The following is a 26,839-nucleotide window of genomic DNA, read 5'->3' on the forward strand; positions in this document are numbered from 1 at the left end:
AAGAATGCAAAACTAAATCGCTCTCCACAATTAAAAAAAAAAAAAAACCTTGAGTTTCCATTAGGCAGGGCACTGAGGATAGGGAAATAAGGAAAGCAACTTGAAGCAAGGAGGGAAAAATAAGGTGAAAGCAATAGAATAGAGGACAGTGAAAGCTCCTTTCCATCATCTGAGTCCTGTCCTGGGAATCTCCGCCCAACAGATCCTTCTTAGACATAAGCACAACTTACAGAGCCAGAGCCATAGACTGAACCTTCTCCCACGATCTGGGGGACACCTCTGGATGCCACTCCAACCCAAAATACCATCCTCTTCTACTGCCTCCCTACCTGGAATATAAAGCCTCCCAGCCTGGGGACCTGCTGTCCTCACCTACCATAGAGAACCTCCTCCTTGGGCATCTGTCCTAAAATCTGGGCCCAAAAGAGTAGGTTGCCTATTCTGAGACACACACCTAAAATAGTACCTATTTCCCTACCTCAAGGGGTTTCTTAACTTAACCATTCAATATTTATCCATACCTTGTCCATTCATGCTACAGAACAGACATCATTCTAAAAGCATTCATTCACTCATTCATTCACTCACCAGATATTAATTGAGTGCCTACTCTGTGCAGGGCACTGTGCTGGGTGCTAGGAATATAATGGGGTCCCCGCCCTTATGGAGCAAACATTCTGGCAGGAAAGACATCAAATCAATAAATAGTAATAAAGTATGATCAGGACTATAACAGGTGGCTGGGGGGAGGGTGGCAGGTGGGCAAGGGACAGAGCTCAAAGCTGGGACACCACCTAGCAGGAACACCTAACCTCCTCTAAAGAGGGTCCTGCAAGGCTCTCCAAATGGAAGTGACACCTAAGCTGCGTCAAAGGATAAGAAGCAGTCAGCCAGGAAATGAGGAAGGGGACAAGTGTTCAAATCAGAGGGAACGTGTTCTGTCTCCCCTCCTGGGGCAAGGCCAGGAGGGGAGACAGAACATGTTAGGTGGTTTGAGAAATTTGAATGAATGAATATAATATTTGACATATTTGTAATACTTATAGTCAGTAGTTCCATTTGAAAAGTCATTCCCAGCCAATAAAGATACTACAGAGAAGAAGGCTGAAAGTAAAGAGGATGCCTCATTCCTTCATACAACTTCTGTCCGGTAAGCAGTATCAGCTGTGAAACATTCCAGAACTTACCGCCCAGTGCGTTGAAGTTCTGGCCCGCTGTGGCCCCCATGTGGTTCCGGTTCTATGTGGCAAACATTTCCATTTGGAACTCCAGGCATTTTCCTTTTCTCCTTTTAACAGAAGACCGCAAAATTAACAAACTCAGCCCTGTATTCTGTCTTTCCTGCTGGGGGCGGGGGTGGGGGCTGGAGTGGGGGGTGGGGGTGGGGGTTGGTGATGAGAAAATCCAAAAGCAGCCCCAAAATAGCCAATTCTTTGTTATAGCTTTCAAATGCATTTACTGATTTGGAGGAGTTTACTGACTTTCCTGAAAAAAAAAAAAAAATTTCTCCTCCTCTCTGCTGATACCTAACTCTGTCTCACCCAGAGACAGAAAAGTGGAGGCTTTGGCATCAGATGTGACCTAAGTTCAAGTTTCAAATCTGTGTGTAATCTTTACCTTAAAACCTTGAAGATAGTTTTTTTATTCCTCATTTGTAAAACAAAGAACAACAATACCTCTATGGAGATGTTACTGGGAGGTTGAATTAGCATATGTAAAGCACTTGGCCTGGGGACTAGCATACAGTAGAAGTTCCCTTCCATCTTTAACCTCTCAAAAAAAGTGTGAGGGACTCTATTTGCTCTCTCTATACAACTACCTCTTTTCATTTAATGGCTTCATTCATGATATGCTCCCAAGAAATGTCCTCTCCTCTCCTCTCTGCCATTCTACATCAATCCTTCAAAAGTTGGCTTAAAATTCATCCCAGGGTAATCCTGACTGACCCCACCACACCTGAGCCAATCTATGTTACTGCATATTCATATTTTATTACTGTTTTGACATGCTAGATGCCCAGAAACAGAACCACATCTCAACTTATTTAGCATACACCCTCACGGTCTCTGCTTTGTCCATGGTGTGCACTCAGTAAGCGGCTCATGTGCGTACATTACCTGGGAAGGGACGTTTTTGGGCGGCTCAATTCTAATGGAGGGGTCCCACTCCCCTGGAGGCAGCACCGTCACCTGGTCTAGGAACTCGTCAATCCCCGCCAGGAGATCGTCCCGCTCTTTCGCCTTATATGCCACGTCATGAAAAATCTACAGAGAAGAAAAATGTCCTCAGGAAAACTAAAAGTCACTTTACTTAAAACAATCACCAATGGAGATGGTGAAAGATGAACAAAATCTCTTGATTTTTATCTCTGTCATGGGGATCTGAAATGTAGATAACGTTAGCTCTTAGAGAAGTGCAAGGATAGAACAATAAAAAAAAGAATCTAAAGATGAGATGAGTCAAAAAGAACTAAATATATGTCTATTAGTATAGAAAGAGATAAGATGACTCGAAAGTTTTATAATTCTGTTATCTCCTCAAAGAATGGAACAAAAGCCAAGATGCATGAGGAATTTTCCTGATCATAATGGGTAGAAAAAACTGGATGGAATTCCTAAGAAAGGTTCCTCATATGCCTCCAATATGCCTCCGAGCCAAAGACAGCTGATAAAACACAGCCCACGCCCCTCTGCCTGCTAAGACATAGGCCTCTTCAAGGCCTTACTTTGCAACTTACCTGAGCAGCACAGTCCTCAGCAGGGATGCAGTGGGGGTTCAGGACCACGGCAGCCGAAGCGTCTAGTCACCCTGGTACATTCACATGACAGTGCCCGAGAGCATCCCCCTGACCTTTATACTAACTGGTCTCATTTACGTGAAATGGGGGTGAGGTTTCTTTATGTAAATAGCTTGGATGTATTTAATTAACCATCTTCTAGATCTAGAAAGTTAAGTCAGCCTTAATATCTTTCTCTCTAGGTATCCTGCTTGGCAAAAATAATTTTTCCAGAGAAAGATTTCTCTGCATCCTTGATTATTCAAAAAGCGAGAGATGACAGAGGAAGAAAAATCCCCCAGAGGGCTTGGTCCTCAGAGACGTGACCTGTACTGCTTTCCAGCAAACATCACGATTATAATTATTTTATCCCCAATGACTAGCACAATGCCTGGCACAGAGTAAATGCTCAATAAACATTTACAAGACGAATGCATGAAAAGCAGAAGGGGTGTGCATACCTCATCTGTCATGATGGTGGCCATGGATCTGCCAATCTCATGGTACTGCTGACCTTTCCCTACTGGACCCAGTAGGATAAACAAAAATCTGGCAACACACGAAAAGGATTAAATTATGTAAGTAAATATAAAGAAGTGGCATCTTTCCTCTCTAAACAGCAGAACATTTCTCTTTCCTATCAAACAGAAATCACCACAGTACCTTCAATAAAAGGAGACAGACTAATGACAGAGCAACACGAGTAGCCTTGACCTAATAGCTCCACTGTAGGCATTGGAAGCCACCTGTACAACTCATTCAATAATGTGGTTATAATTCTCAGGGTTTCCATAGACACAATTCCTTACTATAGGAAGGACACTTTTTCAAAACATGGCATTGTAGTGCAAATTCAGGGTTATCTGAATCTCATTCATTGCTCTAATAAGAAAATGATGGGGAGAGGAGAGGGAAAAAGCAGTTGAAATGATCAAGCCCTGTAGAGGAGTCTAAATTGTGTCCCGGACATCTGAATACTCTGTAATTAATGGGGCCCTGAATCACCTGAATCACCACCTTCAGAGCGCATGAATAGCCTTTTGAACAAATGTGGACATACTTGCAAACCAAACAAATCCTGCCGGAACTGTGGAAAGAGACATCAATACCTTTGGTCAGAGACGTTTCCCTGGGATACAGCTTGGCAGAACAGGGAGAGCAAGACAGGCTTCCCATCCCAGCAAGCAAGTGGCCCTTGAACACTCTTTGGTTCTCCATTTCCAAGGTCATAGAAACTGAACCGTCAGAGCCTTAAAAGTCTTACAATTCTTCCGCACAGAGGTTGATCAAACATACACCAGTTTTCTGAGATCATTGCTGAATTTTAAACAGCATTCCCCAAATTAATTAATCCTCCATTTTGGCATTAGCTGGTTTCTTCCACCAGAGCACACACAAACCTGCACACCAGATGGAACGCACTGAGCTTTGCGGTCCAGGTCTTTACCTTGTTGGGATGGGCACTTCTGTCAGGCCCGAGAGAAGGACTGCCGGAGACAGCCTCACAAAGGCGACAACGGGGCGGCCCAGAGAGTCCACCTCTCCAACCAGGACATTCGAGGCCTCTGCCCCAGTGGGAATTTTCTTCATGAAATGAAGGTCGACCTGAAAATCCAAGAACCCCCTGACAGTGTGGGAGCCATCACCTCACGCATCCATCACCCTCCTCATAACTGACATTCAAAAATCATTTTTGATTTAACACGTTTTCTCATACTACTTCACTTGATCCTTACAAGGATTAGACCTTACCTATCCTTACAAGGATTAGACCTTACCTCTGTAAGGTCTAATTAGCCTCACTTTTTATTTTAAAAAATGAATGGAGCCACTGAGACCCAGAGAAGTGAAGTTGACTTGCCCAGGACGACAGAGCTTCTACGAGAATTTAAATCCAGGGGCTCTGATTTGAATTCCATTACACCATGCCTCCCCAAAGAAGAATGTTTTTGAAGCTCCAGGTCAAATTGTTTCCATTTGAAAATACTGGAATGCTTTGTCGGAGGTTTCAGGGAGCCTTATGAGCTGAGAAGTGACATGACACTGTCTGCATTTTGGAAGGACAGCGTCGGGGAGAGACCAGAGCAAGGAGAGGCCGGCGGCAGGGAGATCACGGTTTGAGCCGGAAGCTGCAGGGGGCCCTGCTCCCGCGGGAGGCCTCGGACACCAAGCCACAGTCCCCAAGAAGAGTTTCAACCACACAGTAGTTTTAGGAGACAGTAGCAAAGATACTGCTTCTGCAGAACCCTTGGAGGCTAAGAAGGAGCTACTGAAGAGCAGGTATCAGAAAATAGTTCTGAAACACCAGGAGGTGTGTGGCAGGGAGGATTACTAGTGGCTAGTGGGTTTCAGCATGTTGAATCTGGGGAACAAGCTGATGAGTCAGAGAGGTCTGGGCTGGAGAAGGAAGAAGACACGAGCAGATAGATGGGCCTCCTTTTCTGCAGAAGGGGCTCTGGTCCTGGAGAAGGGGTGTTGAAATGCCAAAGCTTATCCAGCTTCCAGCAATGAGACTCTGGGTTCCACTAGAGATCTGCTTAGGCCTGTAAGCCAACTTCCACGTCTCTGCTCACCTTGCTTAAGTCCACGGGACTGTGTTCACAATTCATTCCATTTTTTACTTCAAGACTTGTAGTTGGAACGGACTGAGGAGACACAGTCTGACCTATTTGGAGAAAATCAAACAGAATTCTCCGAGTCCTGTCCTTTCCCCCTTTGACACGCCCCGTCCATCATCAGCTGGCTATGACTATCTCCTGCAAAGTCCACACAGAGAAGTGGTCCAAATGACTATGAAGCAAGGACCCACACACACCTATCTCCTTACCTACCAGTTAGCAGTAAAGGGAGGAACAGAGGTCTTCCTACTCCTGCACCCTCTTCCTGAACCATCTGTGATCCTCTTTTCTTCCTCTATTAAAGGCAGTAATCCTTAACCAGGAGTGCATACCATAAAGTCCTAGGGAGAACTTTGCAAAAACTTAGACTCCCAGGCACATCCCCTGCACACTGTGATTCAGTAAACGTGGGGACAAGGAGACCAGCATAGATGAGGCCTCAGAAAAGGAAACTAGTCAGCAGCTGAAATTCACTGAATGTTTACAACCTACCAGGCACCTGGCTCCAGGGCTTTACATGGATTAATTTACTGAAGCCTCACTGTAGACTGAGGAAGCAGATCTCGCTATTATCCTTATTCTACAGAGGAGAATGTAAGACTTAAAGAGGTTTCCGAGGTTGCCCAAGGTCACACACTTTGCAAAAGGTGAAGTCAGAATCTCCAGGCTGGAAATCTGACTCAGGAGTTGACACTACTGCATTTTGCCTCCCTAATCTAAGACATTGGTTTACTTCTAAAAAGCTCCAGTGGAACTTCTCTGGCCCCGAATTATCCCTAATGTGGCTACCTCCCCAAAGCCACATCAGTTCTGAGGCCATTCTGGGGCACCATCTTCTCCCCCGGGGTCCACTGAGATCTATCTGAGGCATGCATCCCTAGTGCCACAAGAGATGACCGTCACCAGCCCCAGCCACCCACCGTGCCTATCCACCAAAAAGGACTGTGTCTAAGTGAGCATGAAAGCATATTAGAGAAATACAGCCCCTACCCTCTAGTAACTTAGCATCTCCAACTAGTTCCTAAATGTCTTATTAATCAAAAGAGAAAACAGTTACTCCTAATAATCTTACCATGTTTATCCATTGAATGTGGATCAGACTGTTTCTTGCCAACCTCAGCAAAGGAGCGAACAATGGGGATGAGGTTATTTCTCTTCTTTTCATTCTGATGATGATGCTTTTTGAGAAGGGCTTCCCGTACTTTAACCCTCATGCTGTCATTCAGGTCACTGAACAGTTCCTGCTGGCCCAGGATCAGGTCTGGAAAGCAGGTGCTAACATGAACACTCAAACTGATGGTCAGTGAACCCAAAGAGACCAAGGTCAAGTGGGGTGAGGGGCAAGGGACAAGGAGTAGGAGAGGCAGTTCTACCAGGGTCAGTGATGTACAGTCTCCGCTTCAGTGCCTGAAAGAGCTATTTGATGATAGCAGCTGTGACACATTATACGTTATTCACGTAACAAATCATTATTATTAGAAATGGAAACTATTGAGCATTTAACATGTGCCAGGAACGACACTCTGAACTTTTTACATAATTATCTAATCTAATCCTTATAAAAACCTGAAAACTAGGTGGCATTATAACAATTTTTACAGATCAGGAAACTGAGGCCCGAACATTACAAAATTCCCCAAGGTTTCACATCTAGTAAGGTGCACAGCTGGGAGTCAAACCCAAGACTGTCTGACTCAAAAATCCACAGTATTACCATTTTGTTCTGTCATCTGCCAAAGTTCCTCTACGTTCCCTTTCTCAGAGATTTTAACATTGCTGTGATTGTCAAGAGAAACTATAACTGTATAACTCCAAATGACTACGTAAAAGTGGAACTTCCAAGAATCATTAAGTTGTTCTTGATTAAGTACCCCACGTGATTACCACCAAGCATCAACCTTTACCTGCCAAGCCTGGCAGAACTGAGGGGGAAAAAATCCCAATACCTGCTACTGAGAGGCTACTAGCACAGCAGTTAACAGCATGGGTTCTAGCGCTAAAGGTCCACAGTTATCCCACTTCTACCACTTTCTGTGTGATAACCTCTCTGTACCTCAGTTTCCTCATCTGTAATATGGAGCTAATATTATCACCTACCTTAGAAGACTGTTATAAAAAATTAATGAGACGTATAAAGTGCTCATTCACAGTAAACACTTGAGACTGTTTACTCATCCTTATCACTAACACGAATACCTCAGGTACCTGATGGGAAGAACCACAGCAGTTCTACTTCAACCCTACATACCCATTCCCCCACCTCCCCAAAACTCCAACCTATCTTCAACTCCAACTCCATCCATGACTATCCAAGTGCTGGAAGCAGTAAATAAAGAAAATCTGTTTCAAATATTAAGTGGAAGATCCAGGTTTCTCTGTCTTTAACCTTTATATTGATTGGTTCCTTGCCCCATATTATAAACATGCCTCAGGATCCTTCATCTTAGAAAAAAAAAAAAAGAAGGAGAATGTCCACCCCAGGTCTCCCATTATCTACTGCCTCCTCTCTCCCTCTCTTTCTCTTTCTCTCTATCTCTCTCCCCTATCTCTTAAAGTTCTCAAAAGAAAAATTCCTCACCCCCTGCAATTTGGCTGCCTCAATGAAATTGCTTTTAATAAAATCATCAACAACCTTCCAGTTGCTAAATCTGGCAGATGTCTCTGGTCCTTACCTAACCTGACCTCTCTACAGCATCTGACACTGATGAATTGAAACTCTCTCCTCTCTTGGCTTCCGTAGTGGGTAGAACGGCGCCTCCCCCACAAAAGATACGTCTATGTACTAACCCCCCAGAATCTGTGAGCATGATCTTATTTGTGGAAAGGGTCTTCCCAGATGTAACTAAGGATCTCAAGATGAGAGCATCTTGGATGATACTGACAGATATCCTTATGAGAGAGACACAGATAAGAAGTCCAGGTGAAGACAGAGGCAGATTGGAGTTATGCACTCATGAGCTAAGGGACACCTAGAGCCACTAGAAACTGGAAGAAGCATGGAATAACTTTCCCTTAGGGCCTTCGGAGGTGACACCAGATCCCATCAGTACTGACCCCTCCCTGGGTCCCCATGTGATCCCAGAGAGGCAGAATTACTTGGATACTTGAAATGGAGAAAAGTTTGGAGAAATCTTTATGTAACCTGTCCAGCCAAACAAAGCCAAGCTGAGGAAAATCCTCACATGCACCCAGGTGTTTATCAAACTCCATTCCTAAAACATAGTAACTTACACTCACCTGTACCAGGCAACTCCATCAGACATCTCCCCTTCATGTCTTGCTGAAGAAGTGGGGGTACTCTGGCTCAACTTCATACGTGTCTTCCCTAGCTGCCATATTTTAAAATCTTTCTTTCACTCTAACCCCCTTTTCTCTGCACAACTCCCAGTTGCCCCTTTCTCTAATTATTACCAAACCAGAGCTCTTTTCTTGCACCCATGGCTATTTTCCCCACTAGAAGGGGAGCTCCTTGAGGACAGAAATTGTATCTTATCTTCATTCCCCTGTGCCTAGCACATTATCAAGCATTAATAGATACAAAATAAACGTCTGCCAAATGAACAGGCAAATGGAAGACTTCACACCATGTCATTTGTATCCCATAATAAGCCTGTGGAATAGGTAGGGTAGTTTCTTAGTTTGAAACCCATCCCATAGCTGAGGGCGCTGAGGTCGGGAAGGTAAGTGACTTGCCCAAGGACACACAGCTACTTTCTTCTTTCCTCTACACCACTCTTCCTAATTGACACAAACATTCCTCTGTTTTCTCTCACCTAAACTTACCTGAGATTTCTTCTATGCTGTTTGCATGCATATCGAGAAGGACCGTTCCGTTAATAAGGCAGCTCCTTAGCTCAAAGAGACTGTGCAGTGAAAGGGTTGCGACGTAAGGCTTGCTCCAGCGCTCTCCCCCATCCTCAACATCTTCTTCAAACTTCAACCACCTGGAAGCATTACAAACAACCAGATGTTAAAGACAGAAAATGAGGAATTTTCAGGAGAGAGTTTTTAACATAAGCCACAAAGAAAGATACCCAAATAATCATATTGAACACTGTAATCTAATCTATACGTTCAGGGTACACTTGTAAGTGAACAAAGTAGGTTATAAAACAGTGCAAAACTGATTCCATTTTTCTTTAAAGAAAAATTTTAAAATACAAATACACACATGTATAAGACATCAAATGTTATATTCCTCATTATCCCTGGCTTGGTAGGATTTCACGTAATGTTCATCTTCTTTTTGCTTATCTTTACTTTCTAACTTTCTCTAGTGAGCATGCATTGCCTATGCAATTAAAAAAATAACAGATCTAATCTATATCATCTGGATACGTTGACAAATCACATTAAAAATGATATATTTATCTTTTTAAAAAGCCTATCTGGGACTTCCCTGGTGCCGCAGTGGTTAAGAATCCGCCTGTCAATGCAGGGGACACGGGTTCAAACCCTGGTCCGGGAAGATCCCACATGCCGCGGAGCAACTAAGCCCGTGTGCCACAACTACTGAACCTGTGCTCTAGAGGCCGCGAGCCGCAACTACTGAAGCCCGCGCGCCTAGAGCCCGTGCTCCACAACAAGAGACGCCACCGCAACAAGAAGTCCCCGCACCGCAACGAAGAGTAACCCTCGCTTGCCACAACTAGAGAAGGCCAGCGCGCAGCAGTGAAGACCCAACGCAGCCATAAATTAATTAATTAATTAAAAAAAATAAAAAGCCTATCTGTGTGACTTTCAGACGTTGGCAAAGGCAGAATGACAAGGCTAATTCCCTCCTTGCTTGGTACCAGGCTGACTGGCCTGTTTAATCCTCTCTACCCAGGAAACACACCCACGGATACAGCAGGTATCCAGGAAGCGCTGTTCCAATGAGAGGTGGAGCCACGCTTCGCTGGTTACCCACCTTACCTTCTTCCCCGAGGCTCAGGCACACCGGCTTTGTATCACCCAGAAGCCTCACTTGTCAGTCACTGCAGGAGCTCTAGACATGGCCCTGGTCAATCTGAGGGCTCTTCTGGGGTTTGGGCCTTAGACAAGCATAGTCACTCTACAACTAATCCAGGGAGGCCTACTGTCGGGCTGGCTATAATCCCAAAGGTGTCTGTGAAGTTGGACTGTCCAATAGGATGTCTCAAAAATTCTGGAATTTCCAGTGAATTAAAACCCAAACGATGCTATGGTTCATGCGCAGGAAAAGGCTGGACCTACGCTATGTCTGCTGGGCGAGGTCTAAACCAAGGCGGCCCCCTCAGGCATCTTATAAGCCAGACCTTTAATGTCAAGAGCCCAGGAGCTAGTAAGCGAGGACCCCCTTAACGTTCTGTGTTTCCGTCACCAATCCCGGGCTCAAGGTCAACTGACATAGGTATTACCACAGACGTGACCAAGAGGCCAGCATCAAGGCTTCCCCCAGAGGACCCTAGAACATCAGTCCCCATGTCAGTCGTCATGTCTCCCGTGAAGAAATAAAAGGCAGGCAGGCCTGTCACTCACGGAAAGGCACACGTTTGTCTGCCCAAGCGAATCTGGGCCCAGGCGATCTTAAGGCCTCACCTGGCTGTCTCCTTCCACTCGGCATCTTCTCCCTCTTTCAGGCAGATCTCATCCAGTTCTGTGAACAGCTCGTGAGGCACATGCTCTTCGTCCTCCTCAGTGCCAAGAATGAACTGAACACGCTGAGATGGCGTGTCTGGAAAATCAGCCACGGAGAAAGGTCTGCTCCCAGCCTCAGCTTACAACAGAAATAGCATCCTGCCACACTCAGCGCACCTGGGGGGCCTCACAACTTCAGGAACATACACAAGATAATCCTGAACTCCGGTCAAAAAGATTTCTTTATTCCCAGAAAAAAAGCTATGCTTTGGAAGCCGTTTCATAGGAGGAAAAAAATTATTAATAAGACCATTTGAAGAAAACCCGTGAGAAACTAGAAATCTGATGAATTTGATCAAAAAGAATGGCTAATCCTCTAGCAAATGATTTCACCTTCTATGATATTGATTTGGGGGGGCCTGAACTGTGAAGTTTTCAGGAAGATACTTTTGATGCTCAGAGGCATTTCTTCTTCCTGGAAGCAAGCTGGGGAAAGTCTATGGAAGAGAGTCAAGCCCACCCCCTGCTCCACGTCCATCCCACACCCCTTCGGCCTCACCAGGCCTCCCCGCGTGGACACCCACCCGCCCTCCCTCCCGAGGTGTTACCATGGGCCAGGGCCTCGGGGCCTTCCTCCCCCTGGCTGGCTCCCTTGCCCCGCCCTCGTCTCCGATGCTTCTGGCCATGGGTTCGGTGGTGCCGATGGCTCTGCCGGCCCAGCGGCATCCGGACCCCCACGTACAGAGTCCTATGACCTGAAAAGAAGCAGAAGGTCTGTGGAGAGAACTCCTTCAGGAAAAGGAGGCTAGTATACATGAGAGGGGAGAAGAAAAAGAGTACAGTCCTTTGGCCTGGTCACAACGCTGTAATGACAAAACTTCAAAGACCTCCAGGACTGAAGCTGTAGAGATGGGGGAGTTGAAGGTCTCAGTCCTGTACGTGGCTGCAAACCTCACAGGAATGTTGTTAAGATCAAAGGAAATAATGGGCGTGAACATGATTTGCAAACTGTAGAGTCCAAAACAAACGCTAGTTGTTGCTACTACAACGATTTGAGCAATTGATAAAACGTGATGCAGTCACACCATGACACCTACAGCAGGTCTCGGCAGGGAGGCCACTTCCATTTGAGAAAGTGGTTAAGCGCTCAGGTCAACCTGCCCGGGTCCAAATTCACTAGCCGTGTGACCCTCAACAAGTTATCTAATCTCTCTGTGTCTTTTTTTTTTTTTTTTTTTTTTTTTTTTGCGGTACGCAGGCCTCTCACTGTTGTAGCCTCTCCTGTCGCGGAGCACAGGCTCCGGACGCGCAGGCTCAACGGCCATGGCTCACGGGCTCAGCCGCTCCGCGGCATGTGGGATCCTCCCGGACCAGGGCACGAACCCGTGTCCCCTGCATTGGCAGGCGGACTCTCAACCACTGCGCCACCAGGGAAGCCCTCTGTGACTGTCTTTAAAAAGGAATACTGAAGCTTATTCTTTAAACTCAGAAGATTTTTGTGAGAAGCAAATAAGAAATGTACGTAAAATGCTTAACACGATGCCTGGAATCAATTTTAGCAGCCAGTAAATTCCAGGATCAGTTTCCATTATATTTTTTCTGCACCATCTAGAAGAGCGGTGAGAGACTAGTTACAAATCATAAGGGGCATAAGGCTGGGAGCATGAGGGAGAGATATTAAATATTTTACAAAAAGAGGGGAACACAAGAAAGTAAGTGATCCCATAGTGTTCCTCTCTAGTTCCTCCTTCCTACTCTCTCATTCCATCCATAAACATTATTTTGTTTTGTGCCTGACTTCCAGGCCTCTCTCACCTCCACCTGGTTTCCCCGGTCTTCCTGGTGAGCCTGGAGCCCAGAAGCAGTAGCTGCAGGGCTGCTACACCTGGATACACAGAGCAGTGATCTTCCCCCATTTCTGCCCAGTTACTGCTGCTCGACACTCTGGATCTCAGGCTGCCCCCGCACATCTTCCACCACAGGAGCTGTTACAGTCTTTAGTCACTGTCTTCAAATCGACAACCGCACCCACACTTCCTCTGAGCAGGTGACCTTGCTTCATATTGTACTGAAAAGACAGGCCCTGTCCTGGGAACTCCCTCCATTCTCAGTCAGGCTCACTTTCCTCCTCCAGCTTTTCCTCTTTTCCAGGCTAATGAGCACCGCCTTCCACCCCACTGGGTCCCACTTCATCAGTTATCCTCAGTCTCTCCTTTCCATCCATCCCTTCCACGGGTTTCTCAAGTCCCTCTTACCTAAAAAGGAAATATTCCTACCATATGATATGACCCAGCAATTCCACTCCTGGGTATAGATCTGAAAAACACAAAAATACTAATTCGAAAAGATACATGTACCCCAATGTTCACAGCAGCATTATTTGCAATAGCCAAAATATGGAAGCAAACTGAGCGTCCATTAACTGATGAATGGATGAAGAAGATGTGGTACATATATACCATGGGATACTACTCAGCCATAGAAAGAATGAAATAATGCCATCTGCAGCAACATGGAAGGACTTGGAGGGCATTATGCTAAGTGAAATAAATCAGACAGAAAAAGACAAATACTCTATAATATCGCTTATTGGTGGAATCTAAAAAATGCAACGAACTAGTGAATAAAACAAAAAAGAAGCAGGCTCACAGATACAGAGAACAAACCAGTGGTTACCAGTGGTGGGGGGGCGGGGAGGAGGGATAGGCAATATAGGAGTAGGGAGAAAAAAGGGTTATTATGGGATTATACGAAATCATGTGTGTGAAACTTTTGCACACTATAACAATTTAAAGAATCCTTCATTCAATAAATAAATATTTTAAAATAAAAATAAAAAAGAAATGTTCCCAGTGCAGTGCTATTCTCCCAAGTCTCTGCCTGTCCCCTTCCCTTCTCCATTAAGTCATGTTCAAGAACAGTGTGCCGACCTAGCTCCCTTTCCTCACCATCCCCTTGTTCCACAGCCTCTGCACGTGGCCGCTCTCCACTGAAACTGCCCTCATCAGGGACGCCAAAGCCACTAAATCACCAAACCTCTATCATCTGACGTCTCTCTCAGTTCAATTCAAAAGACTCTCTGGAGAGCCCACCATGCTCCAGGCGGCAGCCCCATCCCTTGACTACTTCCTCCCCTTGGTGGTCTGGGCTTCTCCCATACCTGTACCACGGCCTTCCCTGGCTCACTTGCACTCCTCTGACTGCTTCTCCAGCCTTACCACAATCCACCAAAGGAAGGTTCCCCAGGTTTCTGTCCTTGGTCCCTTTCTTCTCTCTTTTTAGTGATATTTGCTCTCCTGATTTCAAAGTTTACTTCTGCAAATGATCCCCAAATCTTTATCTCCAGTGACTCAATATGTTCCAAAGCAAACTCACCATCCTCCATCTGAAATCAGACTCATACTCGCTTCTTCCATGTTTCTGTTCATGGCATTCTCTCAACTGTCCAGGCTTGAAACCTCAGCATTACCTTGGATTTCCACCTTGCCCCTCAGCACTCCATCCCATAGATTAGAGATGTCAAGTCTTTCTCTCCTCCCACTTTGACAACAGCAGGGGCCTCCTTCCTGCCTCCCCCACCAATTCGATCCTACAAACAAATCCTCCGGAAGCACTGCTCTGATCACAGCTCACTCTTATAGTCGGGACCCTTCATGCTCCAGCATGCTCGGGCCCCAGCCTCCTTTCTAGTTTTTTCTTCCTCTAGAACCAATTATACATTCAACAGGGAAACAAAGGGAAAGCTCTCTAAAAGAACTGAGTGATCATCTCAAGAGAGATCAAAGTGGAAATCCCACACATGCTCACACCAAATAAATGTTCTGGGGGGAAAAAATCTAGAGATGTACACCTTCTGCATCTATACCAACAACACGAGAATAGCCTGGTGGTTTTTTTTAATAAATTATTTTATTTTATTTATTTATTTTGGGCTGCACTGGGTCTTCACTGCTGCTCGCGGGCTTTCTCTAGTTGCAGCAAGCAGGAGCTACTCTTAGTTGCGGTGCGCGGGCTTCTCATTGCGGTGGCCTCTCCTGCTGCGAAGCACGGGCTCTAGGCACGCGGGCTTCCGTAGCTGTGGCACGCGGGCTCAGTAGTTGTGGCTCACGTGCTCTAGAGCACAGGCTCAGTAGTTGTGGCGCATGGGCCCAGCTGCTCCACGGCATGTGGGATCTTCCCAGACCAGGGCTCGAACCCACGTCCCCTGCATCGGCAGGCAGGCTCTCAAACCACTGCACCACCAGGGAAGCCCCACAGCCTGGTTTTGACTCCGTCTCATCCTTATGGCCTCAGCTGACGCTTTCACCCTCACCTCACACTCCGCTCCACCTAAACCAAACTGCTCTTCCACAGATGCACCAATGCTTTCGGACGCCGACTTGCCTCCCTCCTTCAAGATCCATTGCAAGTGCACCTTCCTTCTTGGTATTCTTGCTGATCCCCCTGATCAGAGGTGCTGCCTCCTTCCTGTCAACCCTGAGTCCTTGGCTAGCATTCTCTTATGAACTTATCTTATGCCTTGCATTAAAGTTAGGCATCTATCAGTCTTTCTCCCGCTATTCATCTGCAAGCTCCTCCAAGTCCCAGGTCAGACCTTCTTCCTCCTGGAATCCCTCACATAACAAAGCACAGTATTTTCCACGTGGTCATTACCACACAAATATTCAGAAAATGGAATACCTCCTAGATGCCTCCAGCAGGAACATAACCCCTTAGGATCCCCTCAGCAGTACACAACCTGAACTAAGAAGGCCTCTGATCTGAAAGGGGTCACAACAGGAACATGTAACCAAAGTGAATGTGTTTCGAGTGGATGAAATACTCACCAGGGCATGGGATGATTGAGAAGGGCCTAGCCAGCCTGAGGATGGAGAGCTTATTCCAGGAAGAGTTCCTGGATAAGGGGACTTTTGGAAAGAGTTACCAAGGAAGACTTTTCCTTCTCTAAGAAATTTTTGTGGTCCAATCAGTTCCCACAAACATTAGCCAACCACAGCACCTGCCTTTTGAAAACACCAGAGAGACAGGCAAAAATGAAAACAAGCCCCAGCAGGACACAGAGCTAAGAATGACCGAGTGGTTATCAGAAAACTAGGCATCAGTTTCTAGGCTGGAGACTTGGAAGCAGGGACTTGGATATTCTGAGTGAAATCAAAAAAGAAGACAAACAAATAGACACTGGGAAATGAATACAGTACCAATAAAATCCAGTCCATCTAACGGGATTCTGCAGCCCAACGACTTTACTAAACCAATCCTGTGGTCTCTTTGCTGGCCTTTCAACTGCTCTCCTGCCCACACAGTCTTCATCCTCCTCATCTACCTACCTACTCACCTAAATTCTGCCTTCTTTCCAGTCTTTTTTCCAGTTATTGTCAAATCTCCTCTCTGGGGACTGTGTGCAAATACAAGTATTCATTTAGTAAAAACTTATTAGAAGATGTAATTTTATAATTTATTTTTTAAATAAGTATGCACACACGTACAGAGAGCAATCATTAGCGAACTGGGATGGAACCTTGCAGAGCAGGACAGAAATCACAGGGGGAGCCCACCCTGCAGATGGAACCTGGACCTTCCGAGGCGGAGTACATTCCGAGCACACTGTTTATTAAGCATGCGCAGAGCTTGCTAGCTCACACGGACAGACGGGTGTCCCAACCCCTGGACTTCAAGTTGACACAAAGTCAGGAACCGCGGGGGGAGTCTAACATGTGGAGCACATGCAAGCCTTTTTTTTTCAACTTATAACTAAGGCCAAATGGCTCTTACCTCTGTTGAAAACTTATTAGAAGGTACCAAACTTACTCTAGGATTCATTAGTCTAGTAGTTAATCAGGAATAATGACCTGCCAGAAAAGACGGGAAAAGCCATTCCTCTAATTAAAGCCACTGCTCGGTGTTCTTCTGGGACTGGGAGAGCCCACTGAAGCAATCATGGACTATTGCTCTTTGCGAGTTTCTCTTCGGAAATCTGTCCTACTGTTTGCTTTTGATTCTTCCCATGTATGTAAAAAAAGCGATGTTATGGTTTAATGCACCTTCTCCTGCTGATGGAATTAATTTTTGCAAAAAAAACCATGTTTACAAGTCTCTAACAATGTCCAGAGACTACCTCTCAGAAGTAGTTCTCAAAGTGGTTTATGTCACGTGGTGTAGAGGGTATAGAACAAAGGGGAAGGAAGACCCAGAGCTTTATCTGCTGCCGCAGAACCTTGTATCATGGCACACATGGCAAATCAGAACACAGAACAATTTACTTGTCTTCCATCAGAGTGGGACTGATTTTATTCCACGCCTTCAAGAGACAGCACTTCCCTGAGTGCAGCCTCACTGAGCCCTAGGGCTGCCCTCGGGATGAGTCAGGGCGGGGCCCACAGCATAGCCGATCCTCCAGCAAATCCCAACTTCCTCTTGTCTCCAGAGCTGCTTGAGAACTACATCAGGCCTGAGGCGTGGGCACTCCATGTCCTCTGTTGCCTGTAGTGCTTTTTTTTTTTTAAGTGCTATAACATAAATAAGATTCTAGTTTTCCAAAAGGTCTATGTATAAAGGACTGTTTTCCCCTAGCAATGCCATCATCACAGACGGCCTTCTTTTACAGGAAAATGGATACTACGTAAGGAATAGATGATGTCATATTGAGAAGATGCTCCTACTGCCAATTACTCAGCTGACCTCTGTGATGGAACCCAGTCCTCGGGATCCAAGAGTGTTTGCCCAGTCTTATTATTCTACTCCCAAGTAGATAAGAGTGTTCATAAATGGTTACCTCTTTGCTGAGGGCAAAGGTCTAATGGGCCCAGACAACTAAACTAAAAGTAAAAGTACCCCCACGGTACAGTGAGACGGTAGGGAGGCAATAGGATTATCAGGGCAGAAGGAGGGGTGGGGCAACACATAAAAATGTTCGTATGATGGAGCAAGAAGCTGAGGTTAGGTGGTTAATGCTGGGTACCGTCCTCCCTTGCAGGCAGTGTGGTAGAGTGGAAAGAGCAGAATTCCATCCCAGCCTCACCTGCTGTTAGGCTAGATGACCCTGAGCAGTTTCCCCATCACGTAAGATAGGGATGATGCCTACCTGCCTGGGTTGCTGTGAAAATTAAAAAGACGACTTGTGCAAAGTGCCTAATCGAATGCCTGTCACACAAGGGTCATTCAACAAATGTTAGCCTCCCACCTCCACACTCCTCCTTCTTCCCCTTTCTCCCAACTGCTGAAACCCACACTGGCTCTTCTTCCATCTGGTCAAAATAACTTCGAAAGCTCGACCTTGATATGTCTGAACTCCACTGACCTCCACAGAGCCACCCACATAAGTTCTCATAGTAACAGACCCAGAGGATGAGTCAGCCTCTACAGCTTTGGCTCTCCCATCCAAAGGACGAGTTTTCTCTGGGGACTGTACAACTTTGATGGAAAAAAAAAAAAACCAGCACAGGAACAAGCAGTACAGAGAGACACTTCACGTGCTGTCTCAGTCATTAGAAAGTTACTGCATCATAGCCTTCAACGTTGCAGGAGATGCTGCAGAGATTGCACAAAGGCTTTTGAGCCAAATGTGGGTTCTCGTTCAAGCTATAGAGGACGCGAGCCTTTCTTTAATAAAACTGAGCATTGCCATCATTATCAGGAAACTAGGCTCCATGGGAAAAAGGAAAGCAGAAGGACAGCACAAAAGGGTCATGGGGGGAGTGGGGGTGGGAGAGGAGAGAAAGGAAGAAGAGCCTTGATAAGGTAAACTAGATAGAGCAGGTCAATTAAAAGGCCTCTTCCTTCCCTTCCACTTCAGTGGGTTTTTATACAACTCTATGCTGTGAACTCTCACCAAATATGTTATAGGTGCGTGTGTGTTTTCCCTTTTCTTGTTTAGATGAAAACACCAGGCAGAAATGGGTATTGTTAGAATGGGAAGAGCATACATTGGAAATGGGGTAAAAACAGGGTCTTATGGCCAAACTGAGTTTTTAAAACTATTTGTATTTTATTTTCTTTTGTATAAATTTGTATCTATATTTCCAAGCAGTTATCAAGAATCAATAAACTGATCTGAGTGTTTCACATTCTCAAGGAATAGGTCATTTATTAATATTTATATTGGACTTTACTGTGCTGAAAGTACTGTCTCACAAGCTGTCTGTCTACTAGAGCCTAACAGTGAGACAGGTATTATTATCCCTACTTTTATTTAACATATGAGGAAAATGAGGCTAAGTGAAATTAAGTGATTTTTTCCCAAGGTCTCACAGCTAGTGAAGAAGAGTTAGGACTCCAACCCACGTCTCCTGATGGCAAAGCTGCTCCTCCCACGCCAGGCTGCCTCTTGCTGATTTCCCTCGGTACACAGAACAGCAGCGCTTACCTTCCAACTCTTCTTTCTCATAGTGGATGTTGAGAATTGTACTGGTCCCACCCTGATCCACCACAGCTTCTTCATCTGGTCTCTGTTGAAACATAAATTAGTAGCCACAGTAATACCCCTACATTCATTCAAACACTCATTCAAGTGAATTCCCTGGCGATCCAGTGGTTAGGGTTCCACGCTTCCACTGCAGGGTGCATGGGTTCGACCCCTGGTTGGGGGACTAAGATCCCGCATGCTGCGCGGCCCCCCCAAAAAAACAAACAAGCACTCACTCAAGTACCGTGTGTATGCCACACCCTTTATGCAACACTGAGGGGGAAAACCCAATGGTTTACAGATATTTTTACTTTTTTTTTTTTTTTTTTGCGGTACGCGGGCCTCTCACTGTTGTGGCCTCTCCTGTTGCGGAGCACAGGCTCCAGACGCGCAGGCTCAGTGGTCATGGCTCACGGGCCCAGCCGCTCCGCGGCATGCGGGATCTTCCCAGACCGGGGCACGAAACTGTGTCCCCTGCATCGGCAGGCGGACTCTCAACCACTGCGCCACCAGGGAAGCCCAAGTATACAGATATTTTTAATTTCAATCTCACAATATCTCTGAGATGTAAACATGGCAGCCATTCTTTCTCATTTCATAAATAAGCAGCCGGATACTCAGAAAACTTTAAGTAATTACTGCCCAAGGTCAGAAATATGGTAAAAGGCAGAGCGAGGACTGAGTCCAGGTCTTGTGACTGCAGATCCCGTGCCTTTCCCACCCCTCCCCACTCCACCCATATGTCTGTATAACATGTTGGCATTTTGCAAGTGGTGTCAACCAGATTGTCTCATTTGGTACAAGCTGGTGTCCTTGACCTCTGTTTACCACTCTGTCCTTGAAATTCTCCACCCTTCTCCTCTGTCCCACCCTAAGTCTCATCTCCTTCTTCTAACCATAATTCCCAAGGAAAAGCACTCTATCTTTTGTTTCCCACACTTGAGCCTTACAATTTCAACAGTAGCCTGAAGCTGTGAGGATTGGTATTTGACAAACGGCCAGAATGTCACGCCTCAAGATCCATGTGTCTAAAACCCAACTAATCTGCCTTCCAAACTAGTACCCTGTGCCCATTTATTTACTCCTACCCATGACTCCATCACTTCGTAGTCCACATTTGAAATCTCAAGCTTATTTATTCATCCATTCCACGTATTGAGTGCCTATCATATGCCTTCCAGGAAACAGTTCCTTTTTCTTATCAAGTCCTCGTTTGCAATTTCTCTCGAATTCACTCTCATCTCTGATCCTCTCTATCCTCCACTGTCCAGCCCTTTCAAACACAGAGGACATTTTTTCAGTTATGGAACCACACTCATTTTCTTCCCTGAGGGCTGCCCCTCGGCCTAGAACTATCACCCTCTCCCTGCTACTCCCACATCCATCACCAGCAGCTAACACTTATTCATCATCCCATAGATCTCAGCCTAAACGCACTTCCTTAGAAGGCTTCCCTGACTACCTCCCATTAGTATGCCCCCACAGCACACTGTATTTCTCCTTAGTAATGAAATGTCTCTGCTCCTTAAGGGAGAGACCATATCTTTCTTCCCCGTTTCCCCAGCACCCTGCAGACTTTTCACAAAGTAGGTGCTCAATAAATCTTTGTTAAAAGAACAAAGATAATGGCATCTACCTTATCAAGACCCTCACCAGATCCTGAATTATTTCAAATAATTATTTCCCTGACAATCAATTTCCTTTACCAAACCTGCAGCTCTAGCCAGGCTCTCTGATCCCGTAGGCACCATACACATTCCACACTGTCTGGTCATCTAGCAGGTCCTTCCCCAACTCTCCAGCACACCCAAATCCTCACCATCCTTGTAGATCCTGCTCAAATTTCCAACTTCCGGTTCCAATTGTACTGTTTTATAGTTGCCCACCTATGCTCCCAAATAAGGCAACCCTGAACATAAAGCAATCCATTTTCCCAATGAAAAGATTCAAGAACAGTTTTCGAGGCCAAACTTTTAGGGAAGTAGCTAAAATAGTCAAATGTCAATTTACAGTATTTTATTTATCAATTTAGTTTTATAGGCATATTTTAAATTATATATTATTACTACCATGGAATAATCTCCAAGATATAATATTAAGTTTGAAAAGCAAGGTGGAACGGCCGCCCCCTGGGGAGTTCGGGGTGCGCAGGGTCGCCGCTGCCGCCGGCGGCGGCGGCGGCGGCGGCGTGTGAGCGGACGGTCGCACGCGCCGCCGCCTCCATAACTGTTTACCCCGCTGCATTGTGGGAGTTCGACTTCCGTCGCCCGCCAACCGCCGCCAACCGCCGCCTCAGCTTTCGCCGCCGCCGCCGCCCACGCCATGGGGTCCGTGACTGACGACGAAATCATACGGAAGCGTCTCCTAATTGATGGAGATGGCGCTGGAGATGATCGGAGAATTAATCTGCTAGTGAAAAGTTTCATTAAATGGTGCTACTCTGGATCCCAGGAAGAGGACTACAGCCAGTACCAACGTATGCTGCTCACGCTGTCCCAATGTGAATTTTCAATGCGCAAAACTTTGCGGGTATATGATATGAATCTCAGAGAAATGGAAAATTATGAAAAAATTTACAAAGAAATAGAATGTAGCATTGCTGAAGCACATGAAAAAATTGCTGAGTGCAAAAGGCAAATTCTTCAAGCAAAACGAATACGAAAAAATCACCAAGAATATGATGCATTGGTAAAAGTGATCCACCATTATCCAGACAGGTGTGAGACATTAAAGGAACTAGAGGCTCTGCGTAAAGAATTAGAGCATCTTTCACATATTAAAGAAGGTGTTGAAGATACGCTGGAATTGAGAAGGAAACAGTTTTACGTTCTTCTTACTGTCCTCCATGAACTTAATCAAACAACGGAAAATTATGAAAAGCCCGCAAAGGTAGAAGCAGCTCAAGAAACAAGCATGGAAACTGATCCTAAACCACAGACCAACTGACCACTCACCATTCCCAAGAATATTGAAGTAGCAACATGATCTTAGTGTGTTCAGAATTTGTTGTGCTCTTGAGACATTTAAAGTGAGACATTTAAAGTTTTGGCAGTGAACTACTTTGCCTTTAAATATTAATGCACAGTTCATTCATATTTCTTCACACAAAGGAACATGACTTCATTATATATTTGTTTTTATTGAAATGCCTTTTTTGTACTTAAAAGATAGGAAGCAACATCCAAAAATGTTTAATGTTTTCAAGCCAGATATGTTAGTGCTCGTTGGTATTCTAGGTAGTTTTTGGTCACAAAATAAGTGGAAGATAGTGAGAAGGTGGCATTTCTAGGATGTATATGAGAAAATGAGTCAATTTCTGGAAATCGTTACCACTTTTGAAAATGAAGTCCATGAATAGGCTCTCAGGAGGGCTGTGACCTTGTGAAATTAAGTACAAAATGTTTGTGATGTACGCTTATTGTGGGAGAGTTTCCATGATAGTAAGAAGCACTGATAGCAGAGGTAATTACAAGATGCAAAGTAAATCAATATGTATTACTTTCTAGATCTCTGTCCTTAATACTTGAGCAATGTGGTTGTTAAATGTTTTGTTGAGATGTTTTCTCTCTATCGTTTTGTTCTGTAGGAGTCATTTTCAAGAGTCTTGCAAAAAGGATTTCATGATCTTTTTGAAAAATTAAACTAAATCTGAATCACTTGTAATTGTCTTAAGTATTGAATTACTGTCTAATACTTCTTTAGGTTCCATTCTTATCCATTTATTTTAGTTCAGAAACATGGCACTTTGCATGAATCATACCTTAATAATGTTACATTTTTGTAATTTTAATACAAACTCGTATCTTTAAAAAACTTAAAAAGATGGGGCTTCCCTGGGGGCACAGTGGTTGGGAGTCTGCCTGCCGATGCAGGGGACGCGGGTTCGTGCCCCGGTCCGGGAAGATCCCACATGCCGTGGAGCGGCTGGGCCCGTGAGCCATGGCCCTGGGCCTGCGCGTCTGAAGCCTGTGCTCTGCAACGGGAGAGGCCGCGGCAGTGCACAGGCCCGTGTACCGCAAAACAATAAATAAATAAATAAATTTAAAAGCTAAATAAAAAGCAAGGTGGAGGAAACTGTTTAATTTGCTAACTTTTATCTAACAAAGGGTGTTGGAATAAAAACATCTGCTTACACTTAAAAACATACATAGGAAGAATGAGCGAGCCGTAAAAGATGTTTTTACCTACAGAGGAGGGAGGGAATGGGGTAAAGAAGATAAGGATAGAAACTAAATTTCTTTGAAGATAACTTATTTTGCACATTTTTTACATAATTTTAAAACAAAATTAATTAATTTTAAAAAACCCAAAATTTTACATTTTAAAAAGCAATTCCCACGAATCAAAAACAAAATGAAAACAAGTGCCAAACTGATGGCATAACTATTCCAAGTAACTTTATACCATAAAGTTATAACTCACTGAATGTTCTTAGTGACATATATCCTAAGAACGTTCTCAGTGACATATATCCTAAGGACAAAAAGCATTTGAAAAGATCTTAAACTGCTTTTTAGTTGTCATATTGTTGGTTGTAGTGTTGGTGTTATTTTTCTGAGACTGTTGTGTACTGTGAGATAAAATAAATGAGTGATTATGTGAACTTTCTGGCACTCTCAGTGTGATTGAGACCTGGGGTTCTCAGAAGGTGTGAAAGCAGATACGGTTGCAGGACACATAGTCCTGAATTTGAATTGGAAGCACTGGAAGTATCAACAATGATATATCTTTAAATGCTTTAAAATTTGTAAATTTATATTTCCTAGCTCCGTCCAGACTAAAGGCCTAGAAAAAATGATCAGCCAATAGTAATAAGTATCATTAGCACCTAGATTGTGGTCTCTTAAAATGCCATTTTCTCTTAAAAGACATTCAAAGACAACGAGGGTTGTGTCAAAAGGGCTCAGGATCCAACTTAGAGAGGTTCCTTGCCAAAAACAGGACAATGTGAACATCAGTAAGGGTAATAACTGTAACAGGTTGAATATATCAAATATGTTTAAATCCATGAGTTCACCATGTCACTTTAAAAATTAGCTAATTGGTCAACATTGGAGGATAATACTAGCAAACCAACTCATTATTTTGCAAAATGGTAAAAATTTATCCCGACTTTCCTATTTAAATTGTACCATAGAGTGGTACCATAGAGTAGATGAGAGAAGTTTCTTATGATAGAAAAGAATAAATGAAGAAGGAATGTTAGAATTAGAACATCGCCATTTTGCAATCCCTAATGGACTGCATTGATTTTCAAGGCCACTAATATCACAAAAAGAGAGACAACCAGACACTGTGTGCCTCCTAATGGGAGACCTTATCACCACGCATGAAGTAATCTCACCAAATAAATTGTCCCTGAATCTGATCAAGACTCTAAATCCAAATACCAATTTACCGAAAATACAAAGAAACAGAGTTCAGTGGGAAAAAAATACCACAGGAGTATAATCAGCAAAATCCAGACTGTGGAAAACTATAGCTATAGAACAAATCCTCTCCCCACCACCTTTTTTAAAATAAATAATTGCAAGAAGAGAAAGAGAGAGAGGAAGGCAAAACCAATAGGTTAAAAGAGACAACAAACCAATCTCAGTATGTGGACTTAATTTGAATACTGATTTAAACTAACTAAAATAATTTTTAGTTATTTATAAAGTAATTTTTTAAGTTATGACATTTGAGACAATCAGAAGTGTTTATCTTTTATGATATTAAAGAAATTATTTTCTCTTTAGGTGGTACTATGCTTATTTTTTTAAAGAATCCTTATCTTTTAGTATTCATACTGAAATATTTACAAACGATTACAGATACATAAAACAATATGTTAACTTAGAAATACTACTTTTCTCACATTTTATAAAGTAATGTTATTCAAAATCGTCAGATACATCTTTAACATCAATGTTTTCCTCATTACCATAGATGCTTTGAGTCAATCTCCCAGAGCATGTCAGTTTCACTTCCAGCTAAGTTGTAAAGACTCTCATAAAATAAGTCAAGTCCTTTCTAAAGAATAACTTTTAGGTGGAAAAAAACGTACCTTTATTTTAGACTTATTTGTTATCTGTGAATTTCCTGACAGCAGGAGTCACATATTTTCATCTTTTTGTTCTCCTAGAGCCTAATACAGTAGCTTACCACTGTAAGTAGCCTGTGCTCCTATAAGTTACAGGAGGGTAGGTACTGTGTCTTATGTTCACCACTATGTACCTAGCACCTAGTGCAATGTCCAGTATGTGGTGGGTATCCAATACATTTTGATGAGTAAATATTTATTAGTTTTTTTAACTCTTTCTCATATGATCATATATTTCCTCATAAAACTTCACATATATGTATACCTATGTACGTATATACGAGTAATTTTTCATGTTGGCTTCCCCACAGGTTTGTAATATCTGGAGGGCAGGGACCAATTAATTACAATGCTTAGTACTGTCCACAGACACCTCACACAGCATAGAACACAGCAGGAATCTGGAGCGGGGCTGTGGTGCAGAGGGAGGGATGACTGATTTCTTGACTCTAAGACTATAAAAGCAAAATATAAAGAGTAAGGTCGATCATCTAAAATATTCAGGTTGAAAATCAACTTGTTGTTTGTTTCCCTAGTTTAGACTGGTTAATCACAGTCTAAAGTCACTGAATAAATGTTCATCCACTTTCTTTGTCCTGCCAAAGAAAACAGAGCCATTGTCAAACACCATCAGCCACAGCATTTGAAAGGTCAGGCTTGAATGTGAATGTGTGGCCCTTGATTGGATCCTGGTTCAAAAAACTATTTAAAAAAACTATAAGGTGCTAACAGAAATTTAATCAACTGGATGGGTGTATGATTATATTAAAGAATTACTGTCAGTTTTTAAGTAAAATAATAATACAGGAGTACATCATTTTATTGCGCTTCACTTTACTACACTTCACAGATATTGTATTTTTTACAAATTGAAGGTCTGTGGCAACCCTGCATGAAGCAAGACTGTTGGCACCATTTTCCAACATCATTTGCTCCCTTCATGTCTCTGTGTCACATTTTGGTAATTTGCAATACTTCAGACTTTTTCATTATTATTATATTGTTATGGTGATCTGTGATCAGTGATCTTTGATACTACTATTGTAATTGTTCTGGGGCACCACATACCATGCCCATTTAAGACAGCAAACTTAATCGATAAATGTTGTCTGTGTTCTGACGAGCAGTTCCCCATCTCTCTCCCTCTCTTCAGGCCTCCGTATTTCCTGAGACACAACGATACTGAAATTAGGCCAGTTAATAACCCTACAATGGCCTCTAAGTGTTCAAGTGAAAGGAAGAGTTATACGTCTCTCAATTTAAGTCAAAAGCCAGAAATGATTAAGCTTAGTGACGAAGGCATGTTGAAAGCCGAGATATGCCAAAAGCTAGGCCTCTTACACCAAACAGTTAGCCAAATTGTG

General features: G+C 43.9%; 2 protein-coding genes across 5 annotated transcripts in view; one reads left to right on the top strand and one right to left on the bottom strand.

Annotated features, from left to right (window-relative positions):
* The window catches only part of SLC4A8 (solute carrier family 4 member 8), a 100,454-nt gene that overhangs the window by 39,067 nt on the left and 34,548 nt on the right, over nt 1-26,839 (bottom strand). For 2 of the 4 annotated variants that reach the window (XM_060166196.1, XM_060166194.1), the window contains exons 5-15: nt 19,355-19,436; nt 13,269-13,308; nt 11,601-11,747; nt 10,954-11,089; nt 9,178-9,338; nt 6,467-6,655; nt 5,350-5,441; nt 4,224-4,381; nt 3,238-3,325; nt 2,118-2,264; nt 1,188-1,288 (exon numbers count right to left, since the gene is read on the bottom strand). In XM_060166196.1, coding sequence (XP_060022179.1) covers nt 1,188-1,288; nt 2,118-2,264; nt 3,238-3,325; nt 4,224-4,381; nt 5,350-5,441; nt 6,467-6,655; nt 9,178-9,338; nt 10,954-11,089; nt 11,601-11,747; nt 13,269-13,308; nt 19,355-19,429 — 1,334 coding nt within the window. In that variant the 5' untranslated portion in view covers nt 19,430-19,436. Of the gene's footprint in view, nt 1-1,187; nt 1,289-2,117; nt 2,265-3,237; nt 3,326-4,223; nt 4,382-5,349; nt 5,442-6,466; nt 6,656-9,177; nt 9,339-10,953; nt 11,132-11,600; nt 11,748-13,268; nt 13,309-19,354; nt 19,437-26,839 lie in introns of all 4 variants that reach the window. The other 2 variants (XM_060166197.1, XM_060166195.1) reach the window with 1 other exon arrangement.
* Nucleotides 21,711-22,976, top strand: LOC132528893 (THO complex subunit 7 homolog). Its single transcript, XM_060165050.1, has one exon. It carries the CDS (start codon nt 21,716-21,718, stop codon nt 22,337-22,339), a length of 624 nt encoding a protein of 207 aa, XP_060021033.1. The 5' UTR covers nt 21,711-21,715; the 3' UTR covers nt 22,340-22,976.

Source organism: Lagenorhynchus albirostris, chromosome 11 (assembly GCF_949774975.1).
Source record: "Lagenorhynchus albirostris chromosome 11, mLagAlb1.1, whole genome shotgun sequence".
Taxonomy (NCBI): domain Eukaryota; kingdom Metazoa; phylum Chordata; class Mammalia; order Artiodactyla; family Delphinidae; genus Lagenorhynchus; species Lagenorhynchus albirostris.

Excerpts from the sequence above, each read along its gene's own strand:
- LOC132528893 (XM_060165050.1), top strand. The coding sequence starts at position 21,716 with ATGGGGTCCGTGACTGACGACGAAATCATACGGAAGCGTCTCCTAATT.